At 39.6% G+C, this 22,049-nt stretch overlaps 1 protein-coding gene across 5 annotated transcripts in view; it reads right to left on the reverse strand.

The window, feature by feature from the left end:
• Positions 1 to 22,049, reverse strand: part of cadpsb (Ca2+-dependent activator protein for secretion b) — a 65,770-nt gene that overhangs the window by 38,367 nt on the left and 5,354 nt on the right. For all 5 annotated transcript variants that reach the window (XM_085457116.1, XM_085457115.1, XM_085457114.1 and 2 more), the window contains exons 2-4: positions 11,895 to 12,008; positions 10,371 to 10,703; positions 15 to 95 (exon numbers count right to left, since the gene is read on the reverse strand). In XM_085457116.1, coding sequence (XP_085313242.1) covers positions 15 to 95; positions 10,371 to 10,703; positions 11,895 to 12,008 — 528 coding nt within the window. The remainder of the gene's footprint in view (positions 1 to 14; positions 96 to 10,370; positions 10,704 to 11,894; positions 12,009 to 22,049) is intronic.

Here is a 22,049-nt window from a genome sequence, read left to right on the forward strand (position 1 = left end):
TGAGTCTGACTCACTCTGGCAATCTGGTCTGCCATCTGAAGACGACCATCCAGCTCTCGTCTGATCTGTGCAGCCTGCTCATCCAGGTTGTCCAGCTATTGGTAACCAGAGAAAAGCAAGTCAGTTGAATCCCACTAGGTATTGCAATGCTTTAAATGTGAAATATTATCATTATTGTTACTGTTAATAATGACTTGTTTAGGTTGCATAGGAATATAGGTATTTAGCCAGTTTTGTTGGAATGTCATGGCAACTGACGAGGTGCACGTACGCTCATGAGGAACCAGACAGGACCTGCACGGCATATTGCTCTTATTGTATACAGCCAGATAACAGTTGTTGGTGATAATACACAGAGAACGGTAGTAAACACAATGACATATAGCACAATAAATTTGATATGTTTATCAGACCTCGAGGGCACATGGTCTAAGGAAACAATCAACACTGATACAGCAGGAACACATATATTTCTCATTTCACGCAGTCTTCCTCCATGTCACGCGCTGCCACATACATTTCCTACAATGTAATTTGGGCCACAACAGTTAAGTGAGATTAGAAGCAAGTAATGCCACCTTGAACTGCTTTGCCTTGGACAGAAAATATGAGCACGTTACAGAGATCTGGTAAGCTCCCTAGATTTTTATTTTTAATTTTATTATTAAACTCTCAGATTTTCACTTCAGGAACAGCTGTTGCTGAGTCAAGTCACATGGCCCGAGGTCTTATGCTGGTCTTATGCTCCCTGTGGAGTCACATAAGGCGTTGCTTTCAATGACTCAATTTGAGTGAATGAACTGTGAGGCTGTAGACTTGGGACTCGGACTCAAGTCGCACTGGATTCGCAAACACAAGGACAGTCAACTTGACTTGGTGTTGCTAAAATACTGAAAAACACTCTACTGAATGTGGTTTTGTCTTTGAGCTCTGGCAAGCTGTCATAAATAATTAATGACATAACAAAGATGTGGGCAACATCGGCTCACGCACACTTTCAGCTGCAGATGCTGGAGGCGGAACAAAGAAAACTCTAAATTTAGATAATTAAATTTAAGGTACTGGATAATTATTGAGAGGCCTTTTTTTTTTAGCAAGTATCTAATTTATCACAAGAAACAGAATATAAATAAAGTAAAAGTTGTAAACAAAAAAGCTACTATTACTAAAAAATACTGCGACACTGGTGAAGCTGTTGTTTATTGTACATGGTACATAGATTGGTTCTTATAAAGCACCTTTCTACTCTACCTGAGCAATTGAAGACATGCACATGCCTTTTTCACATCCATTCAAGCCTAAGTGCCTTCTAACATTTACACACATTCACGCTCTGATGGATGCATCGGAGAGCAGCCAGTATCTTGCCCAAGGATATTTGGCATGCAGACTGGAGCAAGGGATCGGACCACCAACCTTCCGATTACTAGTTGAACTAGTTTATGGGAATACAGCATAGCAACTGCGTGGGCGCTCATTTGGTTACAATTAGCTGTTCGGGGCAATTGTTTGTATTTTTATTTATTAATTTATTTTTTCCATTATGACACACATCCTTTGCTATTACTGCTCAGCCCACTCTCAGTACATCCAATGTTAATGACGCATCCATTTTCTTAAACACTGATCCAATTCAGGATCATAAAGAGGCAGGAGGGTATCTCAGTATTGCTCCCTGAACAGGTGACAAGTGTATCACAAGGCTAACACAGAGATGCTAACATTAACACCTGCGGCCAATTTAGAATCACCAGTTAACATAACAAGCATGTGGGACACCCACCCCGGCTGTCCACTGCATTAAAACTCCAGGAACGTCCTGCTATAAAGTGACAGCACTAACCACTGCACCACTGTGCCACCATTAATAATGAATTACCAAAATCAGTAAGCTGCTGCTTTCTATTGTTCTAGCATCCCAAATTAAATACACGAGCTTGGGTCATTTGTTTAATTGAGTGCTTTCACTGTTATCGCAGGTTCATTCACATTATAGCTTTTGGTGTAGATGTGCCATGGTCAAGCTGCACATTTCAAACAGCTGATCTTAAATTGATGCCTCGGGAAAGGCTAAGCTGGGTGGGCCAGAAGAAATGACAACAACAGTGATAAAGAACAGCTCTGTCTTGAAATGAGCCATCCAGAACGTTTTCTGGTGCACAGGATCAAAACGAGAGATAACGCAACTCATTTACAATATTTGAAAAGTGCCTCGACTGGACAACATTAGATGCAGGCCTGACATCTGTTCGCCTAAAATTTGCCCCAGAGTAATGATAAGCAGAGAAATCTGCGTCTTTCTTACATCAATAATGAATGAGAGTTTTATATTAGCTGACACGAGGATGTAGTGGAAATGGCTGATGTCTTTTTCATGCACTGTGCTTCTGCATGTTTCACTCCTTCAGTTATTCTCTCAGCCAAAATGTCTCATTCTTGTCAGATTTGATGTTGTGACTCACCAGTCAGCACCGTTCCCACTATGAGGTCTGCAGCCTAATTGAGATGGGGTGTTTTTTGCAGCACAGTTGCACCTGGGGAGCCACAAACCTCTCCACCCAGCGGTGTGGTGTGCGTGAGTTTTACAGTGAAAAATAAAAATCAGCCCCGTCTCACCAAGGCGCTGTTAAACTGTAAAATTCTTGAGGTTTACATGAGCATAAAAACTGGTGGGAAAATGTGACGCTACAGTTTTCGTGGCACACACATACCGTATCAGAGATTTACTTTCAAGAGAAAGTAAATCTCTTTCAAGAGAAAGTAAATCTCTAGAATAAAAATACTTCAGTTTGCCAAACATACAGGACAAGAGACTGTCGATAAAAACATTGCAAAATTGTAGAAGAAACCTGTGATCTCTAATATTTCAATGCACAGCAGGAGCATGAGCTGCACTGTAATAATATAAGTTCTTTAAAATATTTTATATTTCTCACTGTCTAAAAAAATCATTCAGTTATTTGAAAATGTGGCAATACTTTTTCCAACTATATGTCCCTTATTGGGTTAAGTGACTTTCAATATGACAAGCTTGAAAATAACATGAAATAGTGCCCCAACAGAAGCAGGATACCATAAAATATGCAACGCATATAGCATGGTGTTCTTGAGAGGGGTAATGTATCACAGTCAATTTTTGATTTTATCACTAACAGCCACTTGGTCTCACCAGCTGAGCTCCCGATTCTATTTGTGATAACAGTGCTTTAAACTCCTCTGGTCTCCTGCTAATGGGATGCGTGCCAGACCTGACCTCTCTGTGCCTTATGGTATTTCACTCACTTATATTACATTAACAGGCCTTGTCTTTCAGGCTTTGCCATATTGATTCTTCGCCCCTTCCAGCAATCCTTTCTAAGAGAGAATGAGGTGAAGTCATGGTGCAGCCATTAGAAGCAGAGGAGGGGTGTAGTAACACACAGGAGGGAAAAGACTGACACAGACACCCGTGGTCACGGTCTGTACATTGAAAAAAAGGCAATACATTTTAGAAGCTTAGTCATGCAATTAATGGAATATTGTTTTCATTACTGAAATGTGTTATCAGTTTGTAATATATTCAGATGTGTGTTAAATGGTGAACTGTCAAGTGTGGTGTGCTACCAGTGTTGGCCACTGAACAGCCACCCTACTACATAACCCAGAGTTCCTGTTTAGTAGAGCACATAATCAGACTTTGCCACCAGCTGCAGCAGAATGTCTGCATTAGAAGCACAGCAGTACTCTGCCACGCTGAGACTCTTAAATGATGGAGAGCATCCTGTGGCAGGAAATATCATGAACCAGAGTATTATTTTCATTGTCCAAGAGCAAAAAAACCCCAAAAACAGATTTATCCACAGCCACAGCTCTGAATGATCCTATATGCTTTCCTTTCCCTTCTTTCCCTGCTGCTGCTGGTCTTGTGCTGCCTGTCAAAACGCTCAGAGATCTGGGTACTGTTGGACTGCGGTGCAAGCGACATCTGATTCTTGCAATCCCAAAAGAACAGCCTGGAAATTCAGCAGCTCAGCCTGTTAGTGTCTGACGCTGCATTTTTATTGTATGTGTGCTGTGTGCTTTCCCCCTCCTGCTAAATCCAGAGAATACGACGGACCTAAACCCATATGTCAAGGAAATATCTCTTCACAGGAAAATCTTTTATAAGTGAAATTGAACAAGGCATTAACACATATTTTATTACAGATATGTGTAAATTGCAGTTCATCTGCAAAATTGCTAACATGGAAAGAGCACGTGAATCTAACGGGTGCAATGTGAAGGGGGGGATGGGGTCGCATTTCTCCTGTTACTGTCATCTCTGCCCTGACAGCTTTGAAAAGGAAAGACAGTGCTTGCTGTGAAAGGGGAGGAGAGCTGATGGAACTAACAGCCACCACCTACTGAGGCCCACTGCACCCCAATCTTATCAAGCCTACAACTACTGAAAGGTCACTATTGTCAGTGGCTCTCAGGGACAATATAGGTGGACAGGTAATCTCATATAAATAAGACTGGCTAAAAGGTAAATTTCTGTCTATGTTACAGCACCATTGCAGCTAAATAAAGGTGACACTTCCTCAGTGTTAGCTAGACTGACAGCAGGTTAAAGGTGACAGAGCAGAAGCAGGCGGGTAGTTAACAGCTCAGCTGATAACACATTCCCAGGTGGATGCTGGGACATTAGCGGCAGCCTGTAAACATTGCCAGAGGCAGATTTTTATAAAGACCAAAGACAGGGCGGGCAGGGCTAGATCGGAGCTAGATGGGACCTGCAGGACTTGAAGCTGTCCTATATTTAGAACTGCTGCTGTCTGCATCAATGCGTTTGTGCTTTATGTGTGTTAATCTGCACGATGTGAGAAAAGGCTGTAGTTATTTGAGCGCACCATCGTGCAAGGTACCCCAGTTAGAAAATGTAATTGCAACTACATTTTTTTTTTTCAAGAACATCCATCTCATTTCTGCTCATCTTCAACACAGTGCCTTGTTCTTAAAACCTAGGGACACCTCAAAACAGGAAGTAGGCATGAATTATATTCACCCTGAGTCCTAAAAAGTCCTAAAAAATGATTTGAGTTATTAGAGATAGACTTGTATACAAATACAAATTCACATCAATGGGCTCCTGCTTACAGCACTTAACAACACATAAGATATGTTACGTTACACTTATTATATGAGTGTTTAAGATTGTAACTCTACTTTTCAGAAGCCTTGATAAGAGCCTTGAACTCGAAGCATTGCACAGAAATCATTTTATGGAAGCTGTTTGACATGTGGATGAATCTGTTTTCAAACCTGTTGCATGATCTTTTTAAACCAGGTCCAGCCTATTATACATTGTGATGGGCATAGCTTTTTTGATCTTTATAGCTGACCTATAATAACTCTATCAACAGAACAACACTTAATTGCAAGTTGGTGCTATGATGCAAGTGATTTTGATTACGTCCATGCCTTATTTGGCAGTGTACTCTATATGAAACAATGGTGGAAAATTTGGTCATAGGGCTTTTTGGCAAAAGCATCCTAGAGCTAGAGTGAACCCCATTAGAAGCAGGCAAAGCTGGTGCTCAAGCACAGCAACGCTGTAGCCAAAGTGTGCCGTGAAACAAGGGCAGTCTGTCTCAGAGATAAAGGCTTGTGTTGCCTGAGAAACTATCAGCAAGAGTAGGCGGGAAGGTCATCACTCAGACAAGGGAAGAACAAAAGCTGAGATCGGAGAGAGCTGAGCTACGGCAGATGGAGACCTTCAGAAAAAACTTCACTATCAGGGTTTCCTAATATGTTTTGCAACCTCCAGAGAATATGGGATGGAACGGTATGGTAGATCTTTGAATGCAAGAAGCTGAAGTAAACTGAGCTTGGATTCAATGCAATCTGTGGCTAGAAAACCAAAACAGGCTACAGAACCACATCAATATCAAGGCTATTCTGTAAGATGGAAGTGTGAGAGAGGGCCCATCAACATGCAAAAGCCTCCCCGGTTAGTGAGTGTCTCTGGATAAAGAGAAATGACTCCACATGGGTTTCCAAGTACTGATTTCTGCTTATAGGTAAAGCTGGGATGCTCAAATGCATCAAAGCACAGAGGAAAAACAAGAAGATGTCACGACTCACTTGGTGTTCCCACAGAGAGTTGGCACCATGTCTTAAGGACTGGACTTAGGGAATATTTCAAGCTAGGACTATAAAATAGTCTATTAGTACACTTTTCAGGAAAAGAGGTTGTTATTTTGCTGTGATAATGGAGATTTGGAAAACATGGAAATAGTTTGTTTTATAGTTTTCCCATATAATAAATATTGTCTATATTCCATCCACACATCAAGCTTCACATCACTGCTTTTTCAGCTAAGAGGTGGCTTGCCAGGCATAGCAAATGCTTTCATCCTCTCCCAATCCTGTGTGGAGTGAAGAGGCTCCATTACGCCATTATATCAGCAACAGGCTAAACCAGGAAGAGCTCAGGCCTCATTTCCCAACTAACAGTTGCTGACATAACAAATTTAAGGGAAAAAGGAGGGATCTCCTTTAAAAACCTGTCAAAGGCAAACTGATTGGAATATCATCTTTCGCTCTGGGTGGGTGTCTACAGGCCATGATTTGCAATTCTTCAGAGGGGAAAGTTTCATTTTGTTTGTGCTTTTCTTCTTATTCCCAGGCTTAGGTAATTTAATCAGTCGCTCGAGATTAGAGAATCATTTCACTAAGTGAGAGCCCATTGATGTGAATAAATATCAGTGATTAAAACAACTCAGAATGAGAATCTGCGAGCAGTGGTAGCATTAGTCGTGCCGAAATGATTTGTCAGCTAATTACTTCAGTTCCTTCAGCAACTAGGTTCCCACCAAGCTCTACAAGAGAGTAAGAACTTTACCGAGCAGTTGTTGACCTGAAAGCGTGCATAATGCCATCCCTTCATGCTCACTTCTCCTGAGGTGAGTGCAAGAGAAGTGAGTTTCATGCCATTAACAAAAATGCATCAGCCACTAGCAATGGATACAAAATCAGTGAGATGTCGCCTTTCTCACCCGACGGCACGGACACGGTCGGGGCTGAAAGCCGACAGCTCGCTGATTCTGATGTTTCGGCGGGTCCGCGCTTTGTGTTTACTCCCTTTTTGCGCTGATTCCAAAGCTGTTAGTTTTATCTCTCTCCAAACAATATTGACTGAACCAGCAGCAAAAGAAGATCCAAACTGCGCTTCACATAAACATCGTCATGGATTCCCTCTGACTTTCACTGTTTTGCTTCTACCACGATAAAATCACACTTCATGCACAGCTCTCTCTCTCTCTTTCTCAGTGTACTTCAAGAACAGTTTCCCGTCTATCCCCGAAATCTGTTTTCTGCATTATTCACTTGCTTGTTATGCACAAGACTACCGTTATTTACAGCGCTGTCGGTCGATGTTTTTTTTTCCTTTTACTTACTTCCGAAAAGAAAACCTAATTTCTGCCGTTCAATAGGCTTCTGAACAAATTTAAACTTTTTAAAATTATACAAAATGCAAAACGCTGTGTCTCTAATAAAACCGCTGTAACTTCAGAGGTAATGTTCATATGTTGATTAATGGTTTTCTTTTGTTTTTGATGTACTGCAGAATATTTTTATAAAATCCCAGGCCAGGAAAATCACCTTCATGTTTTTCTGTGTTTTATCTTCAGCTACTTTGACACAAAGGCATCTGCTGTGACGCTCACACCTTTGATAAAGTCTGGAAAGTGTCAGCTTCCTTTTTATAGATACAAAAATATGTAAATGTACTGATCTGAATTATAATATTTCTGACTGTCTGAGGCAAAATTTCCCAGATTCAAATCGAATTGAATCGAATCGATTCTAGAATTCAGTGAAGATACCCAGCCCTAGTTATAACATCCCTGTAGAATTAACATCCAAGTATAAAGCTGCATGCTAGGTGCCCATGTTAAACTTCACAACAACACATAGCAATTTTTGTCTATAAAGCTAACCATAACAATCACAACAACTGTATATTGGCTACAAAAGGAATTCAAATTTTGTAAAGGCCTAATCTTTGCTAACAGTAGGTGTCTTCTTGGCTTCACCTCAGCTAATTTGAGTCATGAAATTTGGACCAAATTTATCCTTGTTTGTAGTCCTAATGGCTTTTGGAATATTTTTATTGCAAATATTTGACCAAAAATACAGACAGCCGTCAAGAAAGTCTGTGCTCCAATTTTGGTTAGTGAAATTTGAGTATTTTATTTGCTACCGAATGCTAATTGGTAGGTGCCTGGTTCTATTGTTTACAGTCTACTGATGAAACTTAAGTTTCAGCAAGTTAGCTAATAACTTAGCACTCCATCAATCATACAAATAAGGTCACACAAAAAGTGATTGTAACAGCAGTAAAAAGCTCTTCCATCGCAGGTTAACCAATGCTCACAAAACTCTCAACACTTATACATGAAAAGTTTTCCTAGACGTTTTAAAACTGGTTTCTCACATTACTATTTTACTCAAGAAAAACCCAATACAAACATATTTTTCTATAAACGCTATCATATGAAGAATTACAAGTGGACACAGACTTCACCATAGATTAGACTAATTATGACTTTTCAGTGTAGACACCAAGCACATTTTTAAGTTATTTGGTCATGCTTGGTGTCACTGCAGATAAATACATGTGCAGCCATTAGTCAGTAGACCATGCTCAGAGTTTGGCTGGCGCAGCAGCTGGCCGTACACGTCTAATCAGTCTGTTAGTCATTTCCAGGGGCTGCTCTTACTTTAGCACGAGACAGAAATAGACCAGTGTTTCCTTTGACTAGTTGAATGCAAGTGCAAAAAATATAAATACCCAGTGATAACAGCTAAAAAATGATGGCCTCTGAATCCCAGCCAATCCATGAAAACCTTTCATCAAATCCCAGCAGCCCTGAGCCATGCAGACTGGATTGCTGCATTTCCTTTTAGTGCGGATTTTATCGTGTAGTAGAGGGCAGTATGCAGCAGCTGGTTGCTTACTGAGAGATGCTCCAAGGCACCAATAGTACAGTCAAATACATTTATTACAGCAGCAAAAGAAATGAAACAAGATGCCAAGAACACCTGGAAAAACAGTTACAGTGAAAACAGATATAAAAACAAACGCACTTATTCAGATTGTTTCACTCACGAGGAGACACGTAAATGACCAACTTACCTGCAACTGCAATGCAAGGGTGAAGAAATACAATTATGCACCATGTGTATTTGTATTTGTTCATTTGTACTGGTGAATTGTTGATTCTTGATCTGCATTGTTCAAGCTAGGTTCCGTTTGAAGAAATTGCATGTTTTGCATGCAAATTTGTGACCCTATACCATCAGCTCTGCTGCCAGAGTATAAAAAAATAGGTTAAGCATCTTTAAAGGCTTGGGAGGAAAAACACACTGAATATGAGCGCCATGTATTGCTCATAAGCAATACACACATGCAGAACACTGCCTATATAGTTAGTTTCCATCTGAAACATTTCAATAATACTAAACTAATTTAATTAGCTTACTAGCATCTCATGCCATCTGCTTGTATTTTAGCAGCTGCTGAAGGTAGAATGACACCTGATCCAAAGTAGCTAAGTGCTTTAAAAACTAAACTGCCTCCCATAAGATGTGTTCATTAGAACTAAATGAAATTATTTAGTGACCAGATACGAACATTTCAGAGGTTTCCTCCAAATGCTGCCAAATCGCAAAGAAAGGCAACATTAGCAGTGCTTTTAGCTTTCTCATAGTGAGCAGTAAAGACAGCAAGGGAAGGAGAGTTATGTCTGACACAAGCACCCAAGTGTCCACTTTTATCCACCAGCAATCACAATATATCTCCACTACAATGGAGCATTGCTTGTCTGGTATCAAGGGATATATGTCAAGGAGACTAATTTGCTTTTATAATATCCCCATTTAACACTAGCACTAACAGTTCCATATGGGACAAATATTTATAACTCTAAATGCACCTACAGTCATAAATGTGCCACTGTTATTATTAATAATCTATGAACAAATTATCCGGTTCACACCCTGCAAAAAGGCAACTAGCCTGTGGTATTATAAGGATAAAGTGTGTTGTTGTTGTTGTGTTCTAACCACAGCACAGACAGGAGAACCGAGAAGTTGTGGCGTATAGTTGCAAAGGGGGAAAAAAAGGTGAAGAAATAAACTTGCAGTGTTAAAGTAAACACAAAGGAGGGATCTAATAAACCACAGTAACAGTTTGCACTGTGCATAATGTTAAACAGTTAGTCTAATTAAGGAATTAGAAGTCGATGGACCATGCTCAGAGGTTGGCATGTCCCAACTTGGGACAGAATTTGCATGTATTTGAGTCAAGGAGCAAAGCCATGTGTCACACAGGTGTGATGCCTTACCTGGCAGGCTTGATAAAGCAGCTGGTGCTCAAATTTTTTGATGCCGAGGATATTCTGAAACATCTCGTACAGTTGGTCCTTGCTGAGGATCAGCTCGGAAGCCGCGCTGGCAGTCATGCGTTGCTGCGCCTTCCGCGGATCCTCATCGCCACGGTAGATGGTGTCAAACTTGGCCATCCAGGAGCTGAGCACCGTCTCTTTGCTCAGACCGTCGATCTCCGGAAGGCTGCGCACGCGCTTCTCGATGTGCCTCTTGAACACTTCCCTGAAATCGTTGGCTGAGAAGCCACCACTCTGGACCATCTTTGCCACACGGTCACTCTTAAGAAATACCTACATTGTGAAAGACCAGTGTCAATAGTTGCAGCTGAATAGGAAATGGATTTAAAAAAAAAATGTTGATCAGTAATTATATGGCAGCTCTGCTGTCACTCTTGGCTTCAAACAGCAAATATCTGTCTTCAACAGCAAAACAAAACCATTAAACTGAATAATAACTTTGGAGTGAAAAATCAGAGCATGTATGCATTTGCTGTGACTCAAGACAGGCATTCTGTGTGCAGCTAATGACAGCCTAACAGGGAGACATCCAGACAAGGCAATATTGTCACTGTGAAGCAATTATCAAAGATGACTGCTTTGTTATTTTGACAGTCAAATTTTGTTCTTAGCATTCATTATGACTCAAAGCAGTGACTACTGTGCTGAAACACCAGAGTGCAGCAGTAAATTACTCGTGACATTTTATTTTTGAAATTCATATGTCCTTATTTTATGAAAATGTGTTTACCATAAATTTTTCTATGACACCAATGATGGCTGAATGACCATATAAGACATCTTGTACCCTACATATGAGTGCAAGAGGGATGCACACTTTCAGGTTTTCAATATTTAATTCTGAACACTTGTTGTGTATTTCACATTAATATTAAATATCACAAAATAAATGAGATTCCTGTTCAGCTGTCACGCCTGTGTCAGTTATCTCCTAATTAACTTCTGCAAAAAGAGTAATTGTGTGTGCGCTTCCTGAGGGTTCCAGTCTCACATTAACGTTTTTCATAATGGCTTGTTTTTCCATCACTAATTTAACACATCCCCCTATATGTAATTCCTTTTGTCCTGTAAGCATTGTAGTAATGACTTTTTCATCTGCAGATTGAATAGTGAGCTTGGAAAAGATGGCTGTGTCAACCACATGCTCTGACTCATAATCTGTGCAGTGAAAAGCTTCAGCCACCATTTTACCACTCAGAATTCAGGCATTTTGACATGGAACAGCAAGAGCGCTGTGCAGTGCTTTTCTGACTTTTTAGATTGAAAGCTACACATTTTAGAGAGAATAATGCGGAATATCCTGCACACACAACAAAAAGCGCTTTTCTTTACAAGAGTGAAAATGTGAACATTTAGAATCATACGAAATGCAGCATATTTGGAAGCATTAAGCACCTGAGCTTGAATGAAAAGGTTATTACTGTGATTGTGCTGCTATGGCTACGTAGGGTGGGTTGTTAGTACCTCAGAGAAACTCTGCACAGCGTTGATGAATGCCTCATCAGCCACAATTTGTGTGTCTCCATTGAGGAAGGCCTGGAAGCGATCCTTGGTCTGCTGAAGCTGCTGCTTGGTAATCTGTGGAAGCAAGAACAAACAAAGATTGTGTCATGAGAAAAAAATGTTTAAACCAAATAATAAAGCCAGTTTTTCATTGTTTACCTCGGTCAGATTCACACAAATCACGGAACAAGCATCGAGCATGCTTCTCGCCATTTTCACCAAATATCTCCTCTTATTCAAATTCATTTCATTTAACTGTATCTAATTCTGTGACTCATTCCTTCAGTCGTAGCCCACAGAATATAAGTGCAAGTGGATTTATGATGTTACACTGAGTGTTTGCTAGCTCCAGCTTTGCATCTACATCCTAAACCCACATTACCTCTAGTGCCTCTGAACAACAGCCAATCATACTCCTTTTTTACCATCACTTATAGATGAAATGCGTTGCCTAATGGCTTCCCCACTTGAAACCTAAACAGTGGAAATCTGCCAAACTAAATAAATCACACACAGCTAAAAAGGTGTGCAATGGTTGCATATTAAACCCCTACAAAACTACTGACTATATTTGTCTCAGCAATCTCTCGAATTTTGCTGATTAGCAGCTAGCAAAGCACGCTAAATTGCAAAACTACAGTCAATATAAAATTGTTTAACATCATCATGTTGACCTATGTAGCATTACAGAATGGCTCACTATAGATTATAAACTTGTTATAACATGTTATAACATCAGTTAAATAAAATTATTCTGAGCTAAAGTACATAACATGGCGTGCTTGTTATCTGTGAACTTCCTGAGATACATCTGTGCACATGAGTAAGATTTTCTCCATCACTTCCTTTTGTTCCAGTTTCGATCTTCATTACAGTCTTGATGTCCATGTATTGATTTCACACATGGTTACTGACTCAGTAATCTAAAGGTCAAGACTGACAGTCTCCCTCTGATAAGTGCCTTCAATCTTACAGTTCAACCTGTTATTATACGGGACCTGCTGGTAATGTGTGTGTCTGCCTGCGTTCAGCAGCACATTGCAAGTGACAGACTTTGGTGTAGGAGTGAGGTGGAAAAGCACCACATATCGTGTGCCTGTGAGGCAATTTCAACACCATCTGTGTGTCCATCATATTACCCCAACCCCGTTTGATAGTGCTCAGAAAGTAATAGCCTCTAAGAATTCACTATTAGAGCCAAGTGCCAGAGTTAGAAAGCTTTAACGTATTCAGGTCAAAATACAAACACCCAGCCAGTCGATACTATCACCAGAGGTTAAAAATGAGATGACCTGTCCAGTAAAAATAATATGGACTGAAACTGGAGGTATCACAAATCATTTCACCAAGACATCTCTTTTACTTTAGGCGATTGTTGTGGTACAGAGGATCTCAGGATGATACATCCACTTAACGTCCAAACAAGTTCCACTTACAACATAAAACGGCACATCTACATCGGGGATCGATACTGCCCCTCTGCTTCAGGTTTCAGATTAATTCATGTTTCCCACAGCTAGATGTGAGATTAAAGAAAAATCTAGGCAATTCCTGCTGTGTTTTAATAAACCATGGCGTTTAAGGAACATCCTAAGGCAAGAGATGTTAATATTAACACGAGTATGCAAACTGCTCTGGTCTATGGGGATACACGGGAGCTGGGGTTGACACACTTGTCCATAGTCAGATATTATCCATATCTGAAAGTGAGGTTGAGGATAAAAACATCTGTTTTCACTTGTATAATAAACTGAGTTACTTTAATTTCGAAGATTTAATTCCCTTTATATTTCCTCCCAATAACACATTTCTTATACATTTCAGAAATACCTGCAGAGAAGTCTGACCTCAGTGTCCTGGTTGGCTTTTTTGTGTAGAGTTTGAATTTTCTTCCTGTATCTGGTATAAATCCATATCGGGTTTATACCAGGTTTATACCGGTTATAGCTTCCTCCCACTGTCTAAAGACATGCACGTTAAGTTCCCTGGTGATTCTAAACTGGCTCTAGTTTTCTTTTTATCTGTGTTGGTCCTGTGATAGACTAGTAACCTGTCTAGGTTGTACCCTACCTCTCCTCCTATTACAGGTAGCCTAGAAGCACAATTAAGAAAGTGAATGGATGGATGGAAATTTCCTAAGCAGCTTTCTGTGTAATAAAACTCTAAACAGGAGTGTGGCTCTTCAGACTGAAGTCGCATGCTCAGTAATGATGTACAATGATTTTCAAAAACAGGCAAAGAAAGCAATGTGAACAATATGTCAAACAGAGAGGAAAATGCATCCTGAGAGATGCTTTTTACTGCTGAGCTTTCAAAAGAGGCAAAAAAACAAAGATGAATCAGGCTGACTGAAATGTTTTAGCAAAGCTAACACTTGTAATACTAGCTCTGAGGTCATTTATAGTGTAGCTTGCATAAATAGAGCCAAGCACTGATATATACTCTTTATACTGCAGACTTTGTGCACAACACAAAGTCTGTGTTGTGTAGACCAGAACAGATTTGTGACCATTATGACTGGATATTAATGAGCGTTTGTAATTACAGCTGAAACAATTAGTCAAGGTATCAACTGGCAGAAAATGAATCAGGCAGCTCTTTCAATAATTAATCTGTTCTTTCAGTAATTAAAATGAAATACAGAAAACCTCACTGTTTCTGTCCTCAATAACATGATATGAATGTGAGATATTTCTTTTCAAATATAACATTTAAAAAGGTACCGGAGTAAAAATGACAAAAAGATGGGATATTGTGATTGGAACAGTGGGAGAGCACATTTGTGTTTTACTTGAAGATTTTACCTTGAAAGGTCAAAGCTAATAGTTCTTCCACTGACAGTTTCTTCGGGCTGATCTGAGATCATGTGACAACATAATAAGCTACTAACTCCATTCAAGTTTGCATATGTGGGGAGAAAGCTGAAGCACAGCTTGACTACTGGAAGTATTTGGAGTTTTTTGTGCTTTCATTTATTCCCTCATTGGAGAACCGTGCTGTGTTAATGGATGAAAGAAAATGCCTGCATTTTCATCAGTATTGCCAGACTCCCAAGACATACTTTGCTGCTTTGGTCATATTGATTCTTCTCTGTGGCTCTTATCAAGATTGCAGTGTTACCCAGTGATTCATTCGCTGGCAATGAAGTGGGCATTGGTATTAATCACCGTTCACATATCAATAGAGGAGCCATGCACATGTACAGCAGCTTCATTGCAGTTTAAACTGAGAGTAAATATTTCACTTTGGCCATGTGGATGATAGTTAGGTTGCATAAAACTTCAATAAATTCAGTATTTCAACTTTGTATGACCAAAAGCAGATTTACGTCACAAGATAGGGCACTGGCCACGATGAAGGATTAGCGCTGATAAATTCCCTAATTCCCTGCTAACTTTTCTAGGGAATATTCTTTGTTACTGTGTGCTAGAAAGTCCGTCTACTTTAACTTTGCATAATTTCAGTTTGTATCTAAATGCCCACTGAGTCTCTAACAGAGATTCGCGGTACTAAGTTCCCTCAGGCGCATGTCTTGTAAAACATCAGTGACCTTTAGTCATTCTTCAGTGAGCTTATGGAGTAATTTTTTGTTCTTCTGTTGGTATGTTTCTATTTTGCCACAGTCTGAGTCGGGGTCTCTGCATTTGCTGTGAAATAACTCTTTGTTTTTGTTATTTGGAATTAGGACGTTAATTTTTCATTTGTACACTGTTTTGGTTTTGTACATCATGATGGGGTCAAAGCCTTTACAAGGAAAATGGTAAAAATGCGCTCTGATTTACTGCATCAGAAATACAGTATATCAAATAATGCAAGGGTTGTGCTATACTAATGATCTTGAAAGTCAATATTCGGTATGGCTTACTTTATTCTTCAACACAGCCTGAACCCTCTTAGAGAAGCTTTCTTGTCATTCTTTTAACGAGTCCTAGTTCTCCCGGTCACTCAAAGCTCTTTTTTGGGGGAATTTGGCTCCCCTTTGCTCTCTGTCAAGATGATTCCACACTGCTTCAATAATGTTGAGGCTCTGCGGAGGCCGATCCTTGATTGGTTGTGATCCATTGTTTCTGTTGCTGTTGATGTTTTTTATCCAGCTATGCTTGTATTGCAATGCCATTGTGTTTGTTGCTAATCAGATGCTCTCCAATGGCATTACATGATGGACCAAATTCTGAGGGTGCCTTTCTGTGTTCGTAAATTTACTTTTGGCTTCTCTCAGAGCCGCATGCTTGTTTTAGCAGATTTATGCTGGATGCTGTTCCTGACGCAGTCCCCAAGGCATTTTGAGTCAGCGTAAACCACTACACTATGGAACCACACTTTTCTGTATTTATATTTTTGACCAGATCCAGATCTGCAGAACCACTGACTTAAAGTCATGACAGAGCCTCCACCGTGTTTTAAGGATGACTGTAGACGGTCACTGTTATACCTCCTCCAAATGTGTTAATAATGATTTAAGCCAAAAAAACTGGATTCATCAGTCCATCAGCCCACTTATTTCCAGTCCAGTCCATTTTTTTCATAGTTTCCCTTCCTGTGGCTGTCAAGAACAGCTGTCCTTCCACTGAGACCATTTCTGATGAGGCTCCAGTGAACAGTAGATGTCTCAGCTAAAGACCCAGATGCATTTCTCAGGTCCTATGTCAGGTCTTTGCTGGATTTTCCTTTCTTTTGTTGAAAGACACAACTTTTAGAAAGTGTGCCTCTGCTGTACATAACTTTTTCATCTTTTGTCTACCAGTTTTACATTTTCCTTAAACTTTTAAGGATACTGTGCATGATGCTGGGATACGACAATTTTTTAGCTAATCACTCTTTGGGACTGACCTTGTTGTTGTTGTAAAACTATTGAACTGTGTTATCTTTGGCATTTTCCATAGATTCAACTCAGGAAATCAGAGCAAATTATATGTTTTTGTGACAGGTTGCTAGAAACTAAGTGCTAAGTTGTTGTATTTCAGTTGTCTGTTATGCGTAGACACAATACTGGTTCTTCCTTTGAGTTTGGTGCTTTTGTTATGTTTGAATAATTCATAGCTCAGAGTGAAACGGCTTATCAAACAAACAAAAGTTCTCTAAAACTGATAAATAAATAAGAGAAAAGCTGTCAAAAAGATCTTCAGAAAATCTGGAAAAATCTTGCTCAAAACCACTTTCAAAAATTGCAATAAAAACAGATTAAAAAACCCAGTCTTTCTGTTTTTGATTCTTCGTGTACATTGGTTTTATCTTGTAGTGTAGTAGCCATTTTTGCATGATATTTAAAATTGAAAAAAATAAATGTACCTGTACTACTCTAAATGTATGAGATCTAATCTTAAACCATCAAAGGGAAGTGTAAATTAATTTAAGGTTTTATAAATATGTGCAAAACTAAAACAATGGACATTGTTGAGATTAAATGTTGCATCCGAGATCCTGAATGTAATCTGAAGTACAGTAAGTTGGATAACACCTGATTCACAGTAAATTTTCAGTACACAGTACATTATGATTGGATTCATATAGATATTTGTATCTCTTTGACTGAATCAACATGTCATCAGCTTGTGATGTATACTGTATCCACTGTCTGCGGTGGAGTAATTAGCTAATTGAATGTGGTGCACTGTACTGTAGCTTGTGTAGTTTAGCACGATAAGGACTTTGCTTTGCTGACTCACACTTGAGCTCCTTAAAGTTATATAATGTCAGGGGAGGGGGAAGTTAAATTAGGCTGCTTTCCCAAATTAAATGGCAGCAAAATAAATGAACAGTTTTCTGTGTTGGGCAGAAGTAAAACAGATGTGTAATCGATTCATTAAAACGAAATAAAATATTTAAAAAGAAAACATACAATTACACATCTGTATATCAATAGAGATAAAAAAAAATGTAAACTTTACATTTGTGAAATCTAATGTAAAAATTGGAGAAAGGGTGTTATATAAACTCAGTTCTATTGTTTGCCGCTGTTTGCCGCTGTCTCAATGCTTGGTTTTTAGCAAATATGTTATCAGTGGCTGCTATCACCAGACAAGGTTATTCATGTTGTAGATGACACCACCAGCCCACATCTGAGTAAACAGCAAACAAGGGTACAGGAGCAAGTACTGCATGACAGCTGCACAAAATCTACCAACAGCAGGCTTCATCAAACACAAAACACCAACACTGCGTAGCGACTATGGTCACAAAACTACAATTATACAAAGACACATCCACAAGCTATTATCCTGGAACCAGACATGCACTCGTAGATTTGTTCTGAAGTCACATGCACACACAGCATTGTGTGAGTAAATACCACTCCGCTGGGTTAGCAAACAGCCAGGTGCAGACTCCACAGACAGAGCCTGACACACGGCAAACAGGGATAAAACAAGAGGCTCCGGTTCTGTATAACTAGCCTTCACGGTGTTGTCATATTCGGGAGCTGTGGAGCTGCTGATATATTCAGAAAAACACTGTTTTCACAACCAGCAAAGCCCCTTCTAGTAAGTGTCATCCATTACCACACACCACCATCTCACAGGCAGCAGTCTGTTCTGCTGGTTCTTCATTTTGCTCATTCGCTTGATGAAAATAATCGCTTAGCAGAAGCGAACGTAAAACCACATGAATATGAACACTCACAAATTAAGAACACCAAACTCAAATTCTCTTTGACAGATTTTGATGAAATTCATCTGTTGACCTGTAATTAAATGCACATGTGTTGTACTCCTCGATCACTTTAGAAATGTGTGGTAATGTACGTACGAAATATGATAAACAAGAGCCACAGATTCTGTTGAATTTTGGAGAAACGAATGACGGAGGCCTGAACTAAATCTATAGTTAAATTGGAAACTGGAAGAAAGTGACTTTGGAGCATGCTCCCAGAACTTAAAATACACAAACACAAATATGTTAACACAAATAGGCAATTAAGCAAAGATTTGATATTGTTTTTTCTTTGTTTTTGTCACGGTCCTGGGTCGGTGACCCAGTGTTTTGAGTTTCTTGTGTCTCTGAGTTTTTGTATTATGATCGTAGTTCTCTTTCTTGCCCCAGTTTATTCTTTAGTCTAGTGTCTTAGTTTGGCTTTCTTGTATTCTCTTTAGTTTTCTGAGTATTTAGTTAGCCGCTGTTATTGTTCTCTGTGTTTCTTAGTTGCTCTGTCTCCCCTAGTCAAGTCTGCGTCTATGTTACATTTCCTGTTTTACTTTGAAGGTCTGTGTCCTACATGAATGTATTGAGTTTCGCTTCCCTTGGGTCTTGTTATGTCCGATTTCTCCCAGCTGTGCTCCCCTTCTGTGTCTCATTCCCCTCATTATTTCCCAGTGTATTTAAGACCTGCGTTTCCCTGTGTCAGTGTTGCGATCTCCCTCATTCATGGCTGTGTGTTTCTCTGTGTAATATGTTATAGTTTCCAGTTTAGTCTGTATAGTTTTTCTCTCCAGCAATAAAGCTGTGTTTTGAGTTCATTCCTGCCTCTGTGAGCTTGCGTTTGGGTCCTCATCCTGCCTGCACACAGCCGCAACCATGACAGTTTTGTATTAAAGGGCTACACACTGCAGTACCACTGCATTACTTTATACCGTAGAGCACACGAAGCTGACTGTGAATCAGTAACTCCATTCCTGGTGCATTACTCTCATTAAGAGTCTGCAACCACCCTCCCATCACAAATCACTTACTGTCTTCCTTTGTAATTTCTCCGACTTTCTCTCTTCGTTCCCTCCTTTTAGCTTTCAAAGGTGATTATCTCACAAGAGTCTTGTTTGATGTTCAATAAGGTTTGTTTTGTGGGTTTTCACCAATAGAAAGCGGCACGAGATGTGTTGAAAAAAAAGATCACACAGACTGAATTAATCAGGCTTTTGAAAAACTTTTGTAGAATTAGTGATAGGAAAGATCAACGCGCATCCAATATTTATTGGCTGGGAAGGCTTAGCAGTCTTCACCAATAAAAGGTTGTAGACTCAGCGTTAATCCATGTCCTGAGAGATGTTTTAACAGTTTCTCACTATGTTTAAGTCTGTTTTTTATGTTGTCTTACTGCTTGATGACACCCCCTGTGTTACTTTACATCAATATCACAGAAGAATGCCTCTGAAAGAGTATAAAGTTTGAGCTTCGTTAAGGAGGGAACCATTAAAGCACTGGTTGCATGAACATGTGACAATAAACTCAGAGTATCTACCTGACATACCGCCTCATGCCTGCTCCAGGCTGCTGTTTGTGCTCTTTGTGCCTCAGTGGAGAGTGGGAAAGAGAGACTCATAGGAGAGGTGCAGTAATGGCCCTGCTATAGCTCTTCTGTCTTTAATGTGGAAAATCACCACTAGTAATCTCTCTCTCAGTATCTCTCCTTGTTGTCCTTTTTACTCATACCTGTGTAATTTTCCCTTTGAAGCAATGTTACACAGGGTTCAGCATAACAGCACACATTTGCACCAACAAACTCTTGAGCCCTAAATAACCACCAACAGCCGCCTGAGTTCTCTTAGGGGACTCAACAATGATCAGAAAGTGTGATGACATGCAGCCGCACATAGTATCCATCAAAAGACTCACAAAAGTTCTCTTAGAGTGATTATAACTTCCATAACGCATAATCAGAGTCCCATAATTATGAGACAACTGTCTTGTAATTATGTCACAATTACAGTATAAGAAAAAAGTATGCGATTATAGCCAGAAATAGGAAGATGTTACAATAGCTGATTTAGTTTCGATTTGCTTTCCTTTACATGACACACTTATAGGCGTGACTAGGCAATGCACATGTCATTATGAATAGCCCTTTAACCTTGCACGTTTTCAAGGTTAAAGGAGTGTTTTGTCAAACGTGCAGACCTGTTTTGATCTCGCTCTAGCAGGCTACCAATCTCAGAATGAATTCTCCATCTCTGCAAAGTTTGACAGGCATTATAAATGCTGCAACTGCTGCAGTGTAAATGTCAACATTTGGCACAAAGTACAAATGGATCCCTGCTGTTTTCTTCCACTACACTTCCAATAAAATGGTCTTTGCTTACAGGAAGCATGTTGATCAGGGCTCAGACAGTTTGTTGATTAATCACATAGTCAACTGATGTAACAGCAAATGGGAACATTTCAGCATTTCGTTGATCATTAATCAATTTTCAAACAAAAATGTAAACAAAAATAACTTCAAAGTCAAATTTTCTGACTGATAAAAAGTGAGCTTGTGCCTGTTGTTGTGAACTTACATGAGAATACATTGAATAAATACAGCTTTGCCCTGCTTTTTGCTTATTATAGACCAAAATGATTAAATACATAAAACTAAAGCAGTAGCAGTTTTAATTATGGTAAGCTCAGTAAAAAAAAAAACTTGTATACCAGTAAAAATGATAAATGAAATGCCGCTTTAGAATTGCTAATGTTTGGTCTTCTCTCAATAAGCCGACCCTTATTTTTGCACTAGTTTTTTCCAGTAAGGCGAATGTGCAATACTGGGAGCAGGAATGAAAACTTATGCAGCAATTAAACAATCCTGCTTAATTTGTCTCCATGCATGAATGCAGTGTTGGGACACAGCAGCTATTCTCAGCCAGACAAATCTTGCCTCACATCGCACTGATGGTTAACATTCGTTGGCACAAATGTATCTGTTGCTTTGAAAGGCCAACAAGAATTCATAGCCCGGGTGAGGACACACGAGACTATAATTAACAAGCACATCCTGTATTTTGAGAGCCATTGAAGGAGATAAAATACTACGTGGGATATTGCTTTTAAGCCAGATCACGCTCACGTCTTCCCACCTATGTGGAATAATCCCTCACATGATGCCATCCATACCAGCTTTAAACTCCCATGCATTTACATGCCAGGACTCTGTGCTCTAACATTTGCATTTTGGTAGCCTGTTTTTTGAGCACATGGCACATGTCATGTGAGCATCACACCAAAATGTTGGATTATTACTAGAGCACATATTATTCAATTTGATCCCTATTTCTTGCCTTCAAAGTACAGCGCTGTTAGGAAAAGACATTGTTAGTATTCTGACAAATAAGATCTAAGCTTCCCTCCTTCGTTATGTCCCCATAGAGAGGATGTTTAATTTGAGAAGCTGTGATAATTTACACGTGGCTGCACAGATCGTGGGTGAGGGGG

Source organism: Copadichromis virginalis, linkage group LG5 (genome assembly GCF_057382275.1).
Source record: "Copadichromis virginalis isolate Kocher_CV1m ecotype Utaka linkage group LG5, C_Virginalis_male_GT1.1, whole genome shotgun sequence".
In the NCBI taxonomy this organism is placed as follows: Eukaryota; Metazoa; Chordata; class Actinopteri; order Cichliformes; family Cichlidae; genus Copadichromis; species Copadichromis virginalis.